At 41.6% G+C, this 17,339-nt stretch overlaps 1 protein-coding gene across 3 annotated transcripts in view; it reads left to right on the plus strand.

Annotated features, from left to right (window-relative positions):
- The window catches only part of ENTPD1 (ectonucleoside triphosphate diphosphohydrolase 1), a 53,601-nt gene that overhangs the window by 9,257 nt on the left and 27,005 nt on the right, over positions 1 to 17,339 (plus strand). The window contains exon 2 of one of the 3 annotated variants that reach the window (XM_038140876.1): positions 5,553 to 5,690. The exons of 1 other annotated variant lie outside the window; for it this stretch is intronic. Coding sequence is in view for 1 of the 2 variants with exons in the window: in XM_038140873.1 (XP_037996801.1) it covers positions 12,329 to 12,344 (16 nt within the window). In the remaining variant the exon portion in view is untranslated. Of the gene's footprint in view, positions 1 to 5,552; positions 5,691 to 11,277; positions 12,345 to 17,339 lie in introns of those variants that run through there. One more of the 3 variants, XM_038140873.1, reaches the window with a different exon arrangement.

The raw sequence follows: 17,339 nt of genomic DNA on the forward strand, positions 1-17,339 counted from the left end.
TTAATGTAAGTCCTGCACTCCTGTATTTTGCTACTCCTGTACCCCAGAGTGTAAGCTGGATAGGGAATCAATCTTATGTAACTTTTGGATTCATATCTAGAGGTGTTAAAAAAAAGAAAGAGGAAAAAAATAGGGGGGAAAAAATCAACAGCTGCAGTTGTCTTCTGGAGCTTAAATGAGTGCAGTTTTTCAAATGCTCCCAAATACTCTACAAACTAAAGATTTTAAGTATCATCTTTCTGCAAGTGACAAGTCAAAGTAGCTATTATTTTTATTGTAAATCTTACTACATAAGAAACGCAAGCAAACAACATTTTCATAAATGGGTCATTGTCCTGCCAATACTCAACTCTTTATCCATGGCTTCAGTAAGGAATTGTTTTTGTTTTATTTGAGATACTTCAGCATTCCACTAGAAACAGATAGAAATGCTGCAGATTTTATTTTCTTCTTAGTAATTGATCAGATGGAATGGAGGTAGCTCTACAAAAAATAAAAACAGAAAAAATGGAGGTAGCTCTACTACTGCATTATGCAGTAGATCTTCAGCTTGTCATAGATGTCCACTTCTGTTACCATTATTGTGTTCCAAAAATAAGTGTATTAAATATCTGCAGGACATTTGCTAGGTCTCTGTTATTGGCAGTCATTCAGAGCAGTGATGACAGACTACTACAGAAATTATGCAACCCTAGTACACAGTATATGCTGTCAAATTTAACTTACTCTTATAGACTACATCTGGAAATCATTTAAAGGAATGTTATTACAGTTTTTTCTAAAGTAAAACAAGTATTTGTGCTTTAAACTTAGTTTAGCAGCATTTCATTCAGAATTTCTTAGGAATAAAAGCACATCAATGGTAAGAAATGGAAGACACCAAATCCTCTCCACAGAAAAGAAACAGATTAAAACCTTAGGTGAAAAAGTCTGAGGTAAAAATATGAAAGGAGAAAATATTTTTAGGAGAAAAGGAGAAATGAGAGAAGAGAACACTTAAAAGAGAGAAACCAATAGATGGGGGAAGGGTGCAAAGGAAAGTGAAACATTACAAAATCAAAGAAAAAATATTGCTGAGGCAGGAGCTGAAAGATGGGAATGGGAACTATGCAAAAAATACTAACAGCCTGAGGTTGGCAGGGTTTGTGTTTGTACATGCTCATGTAGCCCACCCAGGCCCCCGCCCCCTCCTGAAATTCCAGGAGCTTGAATTTTAAGCGAAAGGTTACTCTGGGAAAATGCATTTTCCTATTTCATACTGCTAAGCAGGCCTGTGTCACAGCAGTAGGTAATGCTTGTCCCTGAATTCCAGACTGTTCTTTGAAACAGAATATTTAAAAAAAAAATAGTAATGATGAAAAGCACACCAAGCAAAAGAGAAGCAAAATAGACCGGGGCTAATCTGCCAGCACTCAGAGAAAAAAAACATTTTTCCCTACCACAAAGAACGCTATTGTTCCCATGTTAAGTATTTGATTTTGCCTGCATTTAAACCAAGCTGTCTTAAATTCCGTTTTCTTACGATGGGAAAGCATGTGCCAGTTACTGCAGCAGTGTTCAGGGGCTCCAGGGAAGAGTCGACCTCTGTGATTTCCAGGGCCGTTCAGTTTTTCTCAGCCTGCTCAAATCGATTTTTGGTAGAGAGGGTGACCTGTCCTTTATGGCTGGGAGATCACACCACCTGTTCAGCTTGTAAAAATTAAAGTTAAATCAGGGAAAGAAGCCTATGAGGAATCTGAGCTCTTTGGGAAATGTTGGGTGTAATGACTGTTACCCACATGTGTCCTTCTGGTAAATCTTATTAATGAACCTCCAGCACATACACTTTCACATAGGCCTTGTCACTGTGTTGAAACTCAAATTTTCTTTTGTTCTGAGCTAGGAAATTTTTGTGTGCATTCTTCACATAGCTAACAAAAATCAGGCAAATATCACTATGCAGTGCATTTCCCTGGTAGGGTGTCAAGTCAGGGAGAATCTCTTTCAATATTAGAAGAAATTCTCCTTTATTTAGCAGAAATGAGGATGCTATTAATAAAAGCAAGCTGTTATTAACAGATAGTTACTCACACAGTACTTTCAATTATTTCCTCCTACAGTCACATTCACTCACACTTGTTACCCAGCGAGGATATGGAGAGGGTTGGCATGCTACTGTGTTTGCTCAGGCAGTTTGGCATGTTCCTAAGAGAAGAAATGGAGAGAGGAGCATGGGTGGGATTGTCACTACACAAACATTTTTAACAGGACCAAATAATGTGATTGTTGTTGCCATAGCACTCCTGCACAGCACTTCTGCCTGTGGCTGCAACCTAAGCACTTCTAAGTAATGAGGAGCATACAAAAAACCCACAGCACCCAGAAAAATTATTTCAGTTGTCTTCAAGTTTAGGTCACCACTTGAAACTTCTGCTCTCTGTGTTGCAAATTATTTAAAGCAGTGAGTGTTGTCTTGAAAGCAAGTGAAAAACTCTGTTTTTAATGAGCCAAGCTCAGTTTGTAAGAATGATATGCCTAAAATTCCTGTACATCTTCACGTGTCTGTGTAATTTCTTTGGTCATATGGAGTAAAAATTTTTGAGGACAAAATTGTTCCAGAGTAATACAGTTTAAATGTATTGTAGTTTAGACCATAAGAGGATAAAACATCTGAAATCTCCAAAGTGTACTGACCTGGTATATTTTTACACTGTGTTGCTTGGAGAAGTTCCTTGATGCTAAAAATAATAATTTCTAACACTGTTTTCCATCTCCAAGGTTACTAAATCTTTTTAACCTGAACGTAATTAAGATTATACCTACAAAACATATTTTTAGCCTGTTAGATTTTCTGTGATGTAATATTCTAGTAGATGCAGCTGAGTTAGAGGAAGTCTGCTCAATAGGAGAGAGAACAGTAGAAGTGAAATCAGTAGTTTGTACAGGCAGTTGTTCTTTCTGTGGCTTTTTGCATGGGTACAAAAATTTTAGTTAATGACTCACAGGTCTTCAAAGACCAGCAACCAATTTAGAAAAAGAAACTCCATGTACACCGTCAAGAAATTCGAAATCTGTATAGGATGTCTGAAATATGACATTTTCTAATCAGTTTGAAACTAGAACTATTCACTGGGTTCACTTTTTTTGGTACTATTTTCTTGCTCCAGTGTCTTTTAAGAAATAGACTGGAAATGAAAAAAGGTAATTGAACAGAAGTGCCTGTTAGATAATTTCAGAGGGCTAAATTTTTTTTTTCTTTTTCTTCATGCTGTATTTTAATGTCTAAGTAAGTAATGGGTTGGTGACATGAGCACCTGCTGAAAGCTTGTGATCCACACAACAGAACCACTCTCCTAAAAGCCTGACAGCCATCCTGCAGAGTGTTTAAATGAATATCTGCTCACAAATGACAGCCTTTGATTTCCCATTCCTCACGGGGCCTTGCTGGGCACAGCAGGGCTGGAGCTCCAAGGGCTGGCACAGAACCCCTTCCCAAGGCAGGCTGGTCCTGCTGCAGCTCCACCATCCCTCCCCACCTAAATGTAACCCAGGGCTGTATACAACTTTTTGTTTCTTTAATGCATTTGCTGCCATACAATGAAATCTTGGCTGGAAATATCACCAGATATCACCAGGAGAGTCTCAGTGGGTGGATAAACCCTGATTCCAAGTGTGGTGAGCACACCTGGGAAAGGGTAGCGCCTTACGAGTAGGGTTTTGTATGCAAATGAGAATGATTTCAGAGCCTGCTAATTTGTAACTGAGATAGTTAAGGTATCTCATTTGTGATGGGAAGAAAAAAAAAGCAAACCACTGTGCCAGAAAGTGTGTTGTGTAAAATCTTTGGAAATGTGACAGTTTCCTTGGAAAAGAAACTTCTGTGCAGGAATTCCTTAAAAAGACAGTCAAGCATATTTGTCTAGTCTTTCCTGAATCTTTTCAGTTGGGAATATTTTTTCATACCTAAATCTTTCCTTTATAGGAAAAGATACCATAGGTGTTCCTGTGAATACCTATTCATATCATGGCGTTCCCTTTGTAACTTTCTTTTTTGCCAAAGAACGCTTGGGAGAAATACTGACATAACTCTCACACATACTAAAATAATGCTGAAAAATATTGAAATTTCCTACTGTAGGAAAAAGCTTACTAAATGGAGAGTTGAGTTAATAGAATTTATTTCATTGGTGCTGTCAGACAGGTGAGAGGTTTGAAGAGTTAATGATTTAATGACTGAGTGGGAGAAACAGGGATATTTAACTTAAGAAAAAATGCTTTCAACTTGAAAAGGCTCAGCCATCTGATGTAGCTGAGAGATGTAGAAAGGCTATTTCTAGAACCAAGATTGTTGGACAAGAATATACTTACACATTTAAGTAGGTGAAGACACTGCTGAGTTTATATGGGGAAAATACTGACAATACAAATGTCAGTTTAAACTGGATGCCAAGTTGGAGATGTGTTCATGGGAAAAGTGGATGAAGGATGCTTCCTGCATGCTGAATGATGAAAGCACACATTTTGGTACACAGAACAGCTCAAGGAGAAAATGTGCTTTGAAACGATCTGCGTATATTTAGTAAGGAGGCAGATCTGTGAGTACGACACAGTGATGTAGCTAATAGCTCGTAGTCAGTGGGGGGAAAAGGGAAAACCACTAAGGGAAATAGAAGGATTGAAAAGCCATTTATATCATGTAGTCAATATGCATGAATTTATGGATCTCAAACCAATCCTCCTTTATAAATACATGCACAAAGACTGCATTTCATAAATTAGGTCTCTCAATTTAGAATTGAGCATGAAGCTTGACACAACTACAACTGACCAATCTTAACCTTTTTCCCAAAATTTTTAATTCCGTGCAAAGACTAAAAAATAAATAATTGCTTGCTTTAAACATGTGGTTTCTTATTTTTTTCAGTTAATTCAAAGAGAACTGAAATGGGATGAAGAAGACTTTATATAAAGCAAGAGTACTAAAACCTGTGGAACTAATAAATATCAATCACCACTGAACTTGAGATATATTATTTCCTAAAATTTGGGACTCCATTGAGGTCTCCTTTCTCAGTCTCTTGAAGTGCAAAATTAAAGAGCAGGAAACCTCTCAGAGACTAAATGAAGATGACCACACTGAAATGCATGTAAAATGAAGTCATGTAAAATGTACGTAAACCCACAGGGAGAAAAATCTGGCAGTGAGACTCCAAAAGCAAGTGTGAAAATATCCAAGAGCTCTCATCTCTATAGATAGTTCTCCATGGTGCTCATGGGCTTGCAAAAGCTCAGCACAGGCACACAGTGAAGTGAGGTGGGATGTAAAGAGGGCAGCAGGTTTTTACAGTTGTGAAGATTTTGATCAAGGATGGTAAATAAGCAATTTCATTATCTTCCAAAGCAAAGTTTACATCTGAGGCTTTCTTAGAAGGGAGAACATTTTATGCTTCTAGAACACAGAAAAGCAGGTGGGTGATTTATCATGGTTTATTTATGGCTGTGGTTAACAAACAAATGCAAATCAGAGATCATTGGGGGTTTTGAGATCTCTCCCTTTTTGCCACTGTCTTCAGGTGGTCCTTCTGGATGGACACAGTCAAATTCTCTTCTGCTATTAATTGAGTGACATCTGATGGACAATGCATCACCACGCTGCTGCTGGTTTCATCTGTGGATGCTCACTTAATAAAGACCAAATCACTTAACAGAGGGTGAGTGGGCAGTCAAGCTGAATTCCGACATTTAAAAAGCATTTATTTTAAAGTTATTCTTTTTCATTTTACGTATGTTTTCCACGTTATGTCTACTTTTATTCCTTTGAAGAAATACTAAGGTTGAGTGACAATCTGGTCTAAATATGTACAGTTCATGTTTTGGAAATATCTGTTTTGAGATGATTTGTGTATTTATTTTTGCCTTAACTACCAAGGTGCTGCATGATAAATTCAGATTGGTCAAAAAAACACTGAGATGAGCTGGTAATAAAATGGTCTCCTTTCTTCAGTCTTAAGGCAGCAGTTATTCAAGGCCCACATCCATGCTGCTAATTCACATTTTCTTATTTTCTGTCTTTAATTTGCCAAGTTTGGGAGGTACCCTGCATGTTAGATGGGACAACTGACACTCACTATCTTCCCTTATCAATTTATTATATAATTATCACTTATTGTTCTGACACTCCCTATTGTTTGGGGTTTTTTTCTTGTTATATTCTCTTAGAGCTTTGATGATATTTTTTCAGTGTTTTCCTTCCCTTTTTCTTTCTTCTACTGGAGTACCTTTTCCTAAACCTCAGCTATTTCTTTTTATAGAGCTCCTTTCTCTTCTCGATATTGGTGACCCCATAATATTGAACATCAGACTAATGGTATTACTAGTTGCTCCCATGGGCTTTCTACCCTGGGAGCATTGGAATGCGGGAAATTTTTGCTTCTGTGAGCCATTATTAGGGATTTTCTGCTGTTCCTGCCAGATAAAATAGTAGGAAGAGACAAAGAGATGCAAACTGTAAGAATAAAAGATAAAAAGACTTGGAAATACCACTAGCACTTGTGCATTTGCTAAAAACCAATGATAGTATCTATGCCTAGCTCTGTTTGCCGTTGCTTGGAAAGAAAAACAAGAGCTTTGTTGCCAGCAGGGGAGTATCCATGTCCTGGATAAATACAATGACTAACAATCTGAGCAGCAGACTTGTGGGGCAGGGTGTTGCTTATGATTGGGACTGTGACGGTTTTGTTAAAATTACCCAGCAAAATGAAGACTCTGTAAATTTGGTTTATCATATTTAGAGTGGCATGGCTAAAGTACCAATAACCTGAACAGAAAGAGCAACTGGGATTTTGTAACCCAGTTAATGAGCAGTAACATGTTCATTTTCAGGACATACTTTTTTTACGCTAATTTGTAGAGCATAAAAAGACTAATCGTTTTTACTTTTAGTATGTTAACGTGTCTTTGTAAGGTTAAATAAAGTTAGTAATATAATCTTTAATGATATTATGAGACTTGTATTGAAAGTATATTGAGCCTATAGAATAAGGCACTGCAAGCATGTTAAAGAGTTTCACCTAATAGATAATTTGCTAATGAATATGAAAGCTAGGGGGGCAGTTCAAGGTGTTAAGAGAGTGGGACTTTGGTACTGCTCCTTTCAAATCATGTGTCAGTGCCCATCATTCATACTGAGGCTGAGCATGGGAGATGTCTGCATGTTTTGATGAAGTTTTGTGATTTTTTTAACAGTAAGAGTGGTAACTTATTTCATTTATTGTGTAAAAATACAATTTTTCTTCAATGGTAAAATAAACCTAGCAGAATAACTAGAAAATTGATTCACCTCTACAAAGGCACAGCAACCTTTTTTGCCAGTTTCTATGAGCATCATTAATTCTGTGCTATCAGTTTTGTAGAAATCATACAAACACAGCTGAACACTTGCTCTGCAGATGTCATCTGAGCACTCTTATCCCTATATCACAAAAACAATAAACATAGATGGGCAAATCTCCATGCAGGGACCAAACCCACAACCTTAGTGTTTTCAGTACCATGCTCCAAGCAGCAGAGCCAATCTCAAGGTGATGAAGGTGATACACAGGTTTTGGGTGACAATGCCTGTGAACAGTGGTATTAATACAGCATAGAGGCATTTTCTGAAAGGAAAATTACAAATATTTAAACCAAGACAAGGAAGTAAGATGATGGAAAGGATCTTAAATGCTTTTAATAGATAGTGCATTTCATAAGTTTAAGGCTAAAGAGCAAGACTTGTTTGCAGCAAGATGAAGCTGAACGTCATCTCATCTTTTTACCTAAATGCCAAAAGCAAATTATTTTTCTTTTCTGAGAATTGCATTCTTAAAAGGTAATGTTCAGTGCACACAGATAGTGTATGGCTCATTGCTTGTTTGTCTGTTTCCTCAAGAGTCATTCAAGAGGTTTGCTTTACACAAAGGAAGTGTTTGGGGAATCTAAATTAAGCATTTGAACTTCAGCTATTCAGAGGAACCCGGAGATGTGGGGAGGACTTGGCCTACTGTGTTGTGAAAACTGTCAAGTCTGAGGTGATTGCAATGTGGGATGAGTGGGCCAAGGAGCTGGAAGCTGTAAAAAAAAAAAAAAAAGAATCTGGCACCAGAAATGGTTTTGGTTATGTGTCCTTTTTTAATGCCTGGCCCCTCTTCTCTGCCTTTCTTCCCAGAAGGAAGTTGTTCTAAACTCTCGGATTACTGTCCCATTGCAGAGCATTCTGCTCCTTCTGGTCCCGGAAACTTCATATGTTCACTGTTTTTCTGGAGAGCTTCATCTTTTATAGCGTTTCAGAGACGCTGAGGAAGGAGGCCTGTGTACCTTTGCTGTCCCTTTTCCCAGGGCTGCCGGCTGCTCAGTGGTGACACGAGCCAGCACACTGGGACTAAATGCCTGGGAAAGCCCAAGGCCTGTTCAGCCTATCCCTCACTCAATGTTTGCATTTCTTGAAGCTGCCACTCCCCCCTGTCACTTAAACATACAGAGTGATAAATTGTAATCCAAACATATACCCTCAGACCCCTAAGCAAACAGAGACTTCAATATTGTTGAGCTTGGTGATGGGATGGCCTGTTTTCATTTAAAATATTTCAGATTCTTTCATACCAATTCTTTCTGTAGAAACAAGCTACTTGTGCATCTAATGCCTATAGGTTTGTTTTCAGGCTCCCTGACTCTTTTCCTATGGATGTTCCTTTCACCCATCCCAAAGATGAGAGGTTCTGGCCCTGGATTCCAGTATTATTATTTCAACCCCATCTCCTGTTTTCTGGAAAGGACACTGGTCTTCAGTCACTCTTGCTCCTTTCCTTAGTCCCAAAATCAGCATAATTCATCTGCAAAATAGAAAATTCTAAAGATCTAGGAAGTTGCATAATTTTAGCCACAAACCAACACATACAACTTGTGTAAACTTAGAGCAAAATTAAATAAGTTCTTACTATGGCTAAGAAGAATATATATTAAGGATAATAATAAGGATATTTAAGATGTGTTTTGCTCCTCCAGATTTGCTCAGGTTGCTCTGTTTTGTCCTGGGAATAGAAAACTGGCATTCTGGGTTTTTTGCTATTCTTACCCTCTGCTCAAGATATGTGGAAACTACATCCTGAGTTCTCTGGTTTCCTCTTTTTATTTGTGCTTCAAGCTTCCTCCTCAGCTGTCTGGAGCCTTATCTGAGTACAAATGCTGGCCTCCGGGCCTCCCTTCGGGGCTGTTCCCTTTTTTCCTCATTTTGTTTTCTTATGGAAATGACTGCGACAAAGAATCTGCTGTTGCCTTCTGCTGGTTTGTGTATTGCAGGCAGAGGTTTGCCCGAAGGCAGGAGGAGCAGCAGACAGAACCAAACTGCTCTAGCAAACGTGCATCTGACCCTCTGTGGAAGGGGAACTCTGCCTCTCATGTCACATGAGGCTAAAAAGTCCACTCTTCCCTTTGGGCTGTGACAGAGGTGGGGAAGGTTTCATCACTGTCTCTTACACCTAAACTGAATGGCTGCAGGAGCTGTAATGCCACCATTTCCTGACCTTGCATCTGTGGAGTACTACTCACAAGTAGTATCAGTCCATCCAGTTAGAGTAGATCATCCTACTACAGAACACAGAAACCTCTTCCCTGTGGCTCTGTGAATGACCTGGATATTTTTAGGTGTAGTAGACCATCACTGTTCACAGCAATTCTTCCCCACGGGGGTTCATGTTCCAGGTAAAAACTTCCTCTTGTGTGAAAACACTGCTGTGTGCTTCATGGTCGCTGACTGGTAATGTATCAGCCTTCCCCATAGAAGTTTCATGTGTCTCAGTTTGAAAGTGAACTTTCCTAAGGGGAAAAAATAAACAAAAACCTGTCACTGGCAGACTGCTATAAAAAAGCTTATTGTGGTTTGTCAGGTGCATTTAAAGGACTTGAAATACACGGCTCTGGGCATCCTAAGAGCTGTTCAACATGGTGTGAAATCGTATCTATTTTTCTCTGAGGAGAGCTTGTACATATCTTCCACTTGTTAAATTTGGACTTCTCAGCTCACAGGTGAGCTCAGCTGACTGAGTTTATTGAGTTTCTGCCTGTAGAGACAACGTGTCTAACCCAGCATTTGAAAAATCAGTCTTAAATTCCAACTATTTTTTAAAACTACTGGTTGGTTGAGTTAATTTATTCAATGTATGGCATTTTTTGTATATATTTGATTTATTTCCTGTCATGATACTCTGCCAGCAAGTATTCTTTAGGGAAGTCAGTGTGTAAGCTGGCACATAAAGACTCATACTTTTTCCAAGGTTTTGGGGATTTTTTTAAATGTATTTCTTACTGATACATCTGTGCAGTTGATATTTATTACAGTGAATAGTTTTAAATTTTCATTTATTAACTAAGCATTGCATCAGCTACACTCCTATTTTTTAAAAAAACTGATGTTCAAGGGGACCGACAAAATTACTTCTGCCATGCTAAACCATCTAAATATGTTGCTGACCTATCACTGGAAGTAAGATCAGATCTCTCTTGCACTTCCCAGGCCAATTTTTCTCATTAAGATGACACTCAGTGTCTACCTTCATCTCATGAAACACTCCTCCTTGAGCCTTAGAACCAACAGTGACAGTAATTCACAAAGAATCTAATCACTAAAACCTAAATTATCACAGAATGACCAGGTTGGAAGAGACCTTTAAGATCATCGAGTCCAACCCATGCCCTAACACCACAACTAAGCCATGGCACCGAGTGCCGTAGCCAGTCTTGTTTTAAACACATCCAGGGATGGTGACTCTACCACCTCCCCAGGCAGGCCATTCCAGAACTTTATCACTCATCCCATGAAAAACTTTTTCCTAATAGTCAACCTATATTTCTCTTGATGCAGCTTGAGACTGTGTCCTCTGGTTCTGTCAGTTGCTGCTTGGTGAGAGACCAACCCCTACCTGACTACAGCCACCTTTCAGGAAGTTGTAGAGCATGACAAGGCCACATATATTGTTTTATTTGATCCTCATTTTCATGTTCCCAGGAAGATTATAAATGGGAGTGTTGCCTTACCAGCTGGAGTAATACAGAGCAGGTCAATGTTTGTTTGTGAAGGAGAAGGAACTGATTATTGTTTGTGATGGGCTGCAGTAACGAAAGGGATTTGAAACCCCATGTCCAGAAGTCGTTCTCCAGGTCCTGGCATCAGGATCCTGCTTTTCCTGTCTCTCCTAGGGGCAAGAACTCTGGAAGCTGGTGGCAGGTGCAGAGCTGGATGGTGCCCAGCCACAGAGAGAAAGTAAAAGTGGCAGCTCTGAGAGGGGAGCAGGCTCTGGCCCAGTCAGGGTGGAGCAGATGGCTGCACGTTCTGGTGGCCTGTGCTGCTGGTGACTTCTCCCCCTGGGTGACCAGTAGGGAAGATGCTGGGACGTTGATGTCCACTTCTCTGAAAAGAAAGTGAAAGAGCCAGGTTGGTTCACAACTTCCTTTGCAGTGGGAGGCTGACAGCTCTGGAGGCAGTAGTGTGGATGCACTTGTGGTGCCTGGAAGGGGACTGTCATAAGCTATGGAGAAAAGTTGCTGGGACCCCTCCAGCACTACCCGGTATTTCTTATTTGTGTGACTCAGGATTAAAAAGTGGTGGAGGGTAGGATTCCTTCAGGCCTTACAGGCAAGAAATCTAAAATTGGCTCTTTCACAAAGCTTCCCAGGAGACGCAGCCAGCGGTGTGAGTTCACTCTATGGGACAAGGAGGTGCAGGAAATTACTTTTCAGCAGTTATTGCGACTTTGTCTCCTTTCATTATTTGGTTGAGGTTTTTTCCTGTGGGCTGGACCTCAGATCTAGAAATGAGGAAGGTGATCTCTTCTCTGGACACTTCCTTTCGTGTACCTCGCTGGTGTGGAGGGTATCTTCTCAGTCTCGTGTGACTTAAGAAAAAACAAAAACCACCAAAAAAACCCTACTCTAACAAAATACTTTCTCTCTGTAGCCACGATGCCCTTCTGCCCCCCGAGCCAGGGATGCAGTCTTGCTCCAGCGCCCTGGTTCCCTCGGGGAGCCCCGGGCACGCACCGCTGCCCCCGGCCGTGCGGGACCCTCCTGCCCGGTGGAGAAGTCCGAGGCGCCGGTAACGTGGCAGCTCTGAGGCGATCCGTGCTCTGAGAAAAACAGGAGGTCAGCCTGCAAGTTACATGGATTGAGTCATGTAGAGTTAAACTAACCCCTCCCACAGCTATGGACCACTAAAGCGCCCGTTTTCATGAGCACCTCTCACTAAGGCAGCTCGGAGCCGGCAGAGGCTGAGAGAGGAAGGAGGGGGGAGCGCGGGAGGAGGGAGCGAGCACCGGCACTGATGGACGAGCCAAAGGGTAAGGACAGAAGCGAACCGCCGCTCTCCGAAGGCAGCCCTCATCCCCGGCGAGGGGCGCGGGGCTCGGCGGGGAGCCCCCAGGGTGGCGGCATCCCGCGGCCGGCGCTCGGGGGAGGCTGTGCATATTCATGAGGAGCTCCTTCGGGATGTGCCAGTCAGGCGGGAGCTGCGGCTGCGGCATCCCCGAGCGGCGCGTCCCTCCCTCCGCGCCCGCGGAGCGCTGCCGCCGGTGGGCGAGGGCTCCGCGGCGGGGGCTCGCCGGGGTGGGCGCAGCCTTGCCGCAGTCCGCCCCCGGCTGACATCATCTTCCAGCCCCTGGACTCCCGGTCGCTCCCGAGGGGACGATGCCGAGTTGCGCCTGGGGAGCCCGGGCGGGGGGCCGCGGCTGCTCGCGGGGAGCCGGCGGCGGCCGCGGGCCGGCGGTGCCCGGGCGGTGCGGCGGGGCGGGCGGCAGCGGGGGCTCCGCGCCGGCCGCCGCCAGGAGTTTGTCCGCGTCAGAGCCAGGGATCCCCTCCCGCGGCGGGCAGGAGCCCGCGGCGAGTCCCGGCTGCCGCCGGCGCTGTCCCCGGGGCTGGCGCCGCGCTCCAAGGGCGAAGGGGGCGGGGAGGGCAGAGCGAAAACTCGGTGGAAGTGTTGGCTGTGAGGAGAGAAACCTCGGTGGGAAACAATGGCTCTGGGGCTGGAAGCGGTGCCGTGCTGGGGGCGAGGGGCTCTCGGTGCATGGGCTCGGAAGAGGAGGATTCCCCAGCCGGCAGCCTGGCAGCCCTCCGGCCTTAACTGCGGTCCTGAGGAGCGGGGCAGGGACCCGGCAATTGCTGCAGATGCTTATTGCACCGTGATTTTTCTACAAGATACATGTCTTGTACTTGGCTTTGCCTTTTATAATCAGCTGACACGGTGCACGTAGCAGCACTAGTCACAACGTTTGGCAGAAACATTTCCTAGTTTAGTATCAGCTTTTTTTTCTATCTGGGTGCCTTACCCTCTGTTTACAGCGCCTTCTGCAACACGCTCCGTCTTTCCGTGCTGCTGACAGCACCGGCTCTGTGCGGGGCTTTCAAACACAAAGCAGGAACTCGGACAAATACACAAGAGGCAGTAAACAGGGAAAATATTTGAGCAGATAGTTTCTTGTTCAGTACCAGGTGGAAGTCTCTCATTTATCATTGTTATGACAACGGGGAAACAAAATGTGATTTCTTTTTCCCCCTAGAATAAACAAAATGGTAAACTGGACCTTTCCAACGTTTTGTCTTCATAGAATGTAATAAATGGCATTTGAGGGGAAGGAGCATTTTCTCAGTCTGACATATATCAAAATTTAAAGCAAAGACTGGCAGAAGGAGAAGGTTAGCTCATTAGTTTATGCAGTCATGACTGAAGCTGGAAATATTTGGAGATAATTTGCCTCTGTTGAGGAGGGAGATAAGAATAGCTTTGAAACCAGTCTTTTAAAAGTTTCATTCCAAAAATGAAATATAATGCTTGAACAGAGATGTCTTTTCTGGTGGATGAGGAATCACAGGGTAGAAATTTGGATAATGAGAACTGATTTAGGAAAAACGACCACGTAAGCCTTCTTTTAGAAAGTGGAATTTTAAAGAGACAGAAAGAAACTAAAGGAAACTGAGAGTGCTCAAGCCAGTTGCAGATGAGGCAATGATGGTTCTATAACAGGCTGACCCAGAGCAAGGTTGCAAGTCTTGCAAGACCCTATAGAAAATTAATGCAATAAATAGCAAGGAATTGCATTTCATCTCTGTGGGAGAAGAAAACACCACACTGTTTCTGAGAATGCCTCTCGCAGTATTTTTTCCAGAGGCAGTAGTCAATGGGCTCAACACAGGGCAATCTGGGACAGGTGGTATTCATCAAGAATTAGTAAGGTTCCACCTTGAAATGAGGCACAAATGCACACCAAGGGCATGTCCTTTCATCAGAAAGGAATTATTAAGAAGTGTGTCAGTAAGACACCTGTTTCCTGTGAGCCATGTCCACAGGGACTGTAATAAGTGCCTTTGGAACACTACTCTTCAGTTTTAGGAAGCTTGTTTTTAAACACTGACACCATCAGCTCTGCTTTGAAATTGGCTAAAATGGCCAAAAAATAAATTCTGTTTGGGGTGTTACATAGCAACAGGTTATATCATTGATCACTGAATACTTTCTTGGGCAGAAAGCATGACAACCTAAAAAATACATGTTACTGGAAGACAATGGGTGTGCTTCAGTCTGGCAAGAGCATGACACTGATCTCATGTAGACAGCAGTGAAAAGAAATAAGCCTTATAAAATTTATCTATTTTAGCATAAGAGGTACTGATATAGTAACTCTGATTTGGAGGTCTCTATATAGACAGAAATTAATTAATTGCTGTCTGATGACTGCTCTCTATAGATCATTCCAGCATGGAAGAGTAATAAAGCAAAATCTGCCTGGGGGAAAAAAAAGTAAAGGAATGTGAATGGGAAGATCACAAGTTTAAAGAAGACATATTGAGCAGCACATCAAAACCAAGAATGAAGATGACTTTGATGTGTTCATTCAAGCATTGAAGGCAGCAAATAGAAGTTAAAACAAGTAAATTAAAAGGAAATGGAGAAAGAGGAAGTGGAGAACATCTGATGGAAAACATAGACTCTGAATTGGGGAAGATTATTTAGAGAAAGTAAAGATGTCAGGGGAATATCTAAATTTATTAGGACCAGGCACAATTCAAAGGAGGCATTTAGTATGTCTTAGGAACAAAATAATGAGTACAGGGCAAAATTTTAATGACAATGCAGGACAAAACCAGAAAAGTGTTGGCTAAATGCTTTTCCAAAACTGGGGGAGGAGGGCAATGAATCAGGCAACGAATTCTGATATGAAGGAATATTTCATGGATGTTCATGGAAGTAGTTTGTTTTGTAGATTAATGTTTTGGGGTCAATAAAGTTTAAAAACAATTTGAAATGAAATGTGCCTAATACTTACTGGGAAGGTCTATAAGCAATGATGTTCATTTTCAGCAAGCTGGAGCACTATGGATCTCCCTGGCAATGGGAAGAATGCTGTTGTCCACCCAATAGCCCAGCAGTATGGTGGTGGGTATTCTGGAGAGCTACGGCCAATATAGTCTGACGTTAGTTTTATATAAATTACTGGATAGATCTCCTCAGTAACCGTTAATGGCTGGTTTGATTATATTCTTTTGGTTTTGTAGAGAATGAAACTTATCAAGTAACTTTCAGAATAGTATTGTAGCATTGGGTAACACTGTCAAAATGGATAACAGAATGAATGCATAGAAAAGGAAATTACTCATCCCAGACAGAAGCAAATTTATGAGTTCATGTGGCCCCCTCAAGTGAGCAGGTTGGTTTGCATCCTAGGATGGAGATAGTCCCACTCACAGGAGTCTGCAGCAAGAACTTCAAGGAATATGTTTCTTTTGGGTTTGGAACTTGGCTGGAGAATGCACTTAAAAAAAGGAGTGGTGGGAAGTATTTAAAGTACTGGTAGATCTTTTAATCTGTCTTTGCTTTCTTGAAAGCTCTTTTGTTTACACAGTAAGTCAGCTGACTTTAAAAAGTAGCTGTCACACAAGCCTGGTGGGATTCCCATTTGGAAAAAAAAACAGGCTGTATTTTATCTTATGCATGTGAACACTCACTGAAGTTCAAGGAAAAAAAATAAGTATTCTTAAAAGCTGAGTGGCTGTTGAATAAATCTGGGCTGTAAGTTAAGGAACTTCCAAAGCCTGACTCTCCGGATAGTAAGAACCACTACACAAAGGGAGAACTGGAAGAACTGAATTCCCTGGCTGGTATTTGACAGCCATGGTCTGGATTATAAGTGTGGGACTGGGAAGGCACTGGTCCTTTATTATCAAACTAATTATTGGCACTTGTTTTATTTTCCAGAGGAAAAAAATGTGGTTGAAAAGATTAAATATGAATACCTTCCATGTTTAAACTCCTTCACAACAGATACACTTCCAATGTTGCTCTGATTGCAAAAGTCTCCCTGTGACTCTCTAGCAAAGAATGAACTAATGGATTAAGACCTGGGTAACAATAGACCTCAAAAATAGTTATCAAAGGAAATAATCATGAAACAGCTGTGTTTTCAGAGGTATTCTGCAAGAGGCCTGATGGCATTAGACATTTCCAATAATGGTCTACAAAGCATAAAATCACTGCTGATTTGCAGATGGAGTTTGTCAATGCTAGGAGGACCAGCACAAATGCCAATTAAGTCAGAGGAAAAAGTCTAAAGAAGCCAAGAGTGGTTGGAAAGATAAAGAGCAAACAAAAGGCTTTAAGCCAAGCCTGTAAAAGCACAGCTAATGTGACTTTGTGAGGAAAATTGGACATTCAAACATTGAATAGACCAGAAAGATTTCCAGACAATGTTGTTCAGAAAAAAATATGTAGAGGTGTGTGCCTGTATGTGTATGTCTATAAATATATATATGTCTGGGACAGACATAACTCAGAGGTTTTGGGTTCTTCGTTACCATGGAGGGAGAAGGTTGTCCTCTAGTCAACCTTATTGTGACCACTGCAATCTGTTTGCCCCTTGACTTGTAATCACCAGAAACATATAGAATGCCCTTGAGGAATTTCTAGAGGAGAAAGAATAAATTTAAGAGGCTGAACACCTGAAAAGCAAAGGGTTACAGAAGCTATAATAATTTATAATCTTTTTGGTTTTACCTAAGTTGCAAAACTGGCATTGTGTGGTGCAGAAGTATCAAGCTCAGTTACATTCCTTCTCTTCCTAAGACATCTTTTCACCTGTGGGTTTGAGAGCAGCTAGGAAATTAAACTTTTGGGTTACTACCCTCTGGTACGTATTTTATACCTTCTTACTAGCCCAATGCCCAATAACAGTGTTCCACAGAGCTGGATGTGGTTGGAAGTGTGTTGAGACAGGAGCTGAGTTCTCAGCTTAGAAATCATCTGTTCAAGGTGGTTAAGATTAGGATAGAGACAGAAGTGTTTGGGC

This window comes from Motacilla alba, chromosome 6 (assembly GCF_015832195.1).
Source record: "Motacilla alba alba isolate MOTALB_02 chromosome 6, Motacilla_alba_V1.0_pri, whole genome shotgun sequence".
Lineage (NCBI taxonomy): Eukaryota > Metazoa > Chordata > Aves > Passeriformes > Motacillidae > Motacilla > Motacilla alba.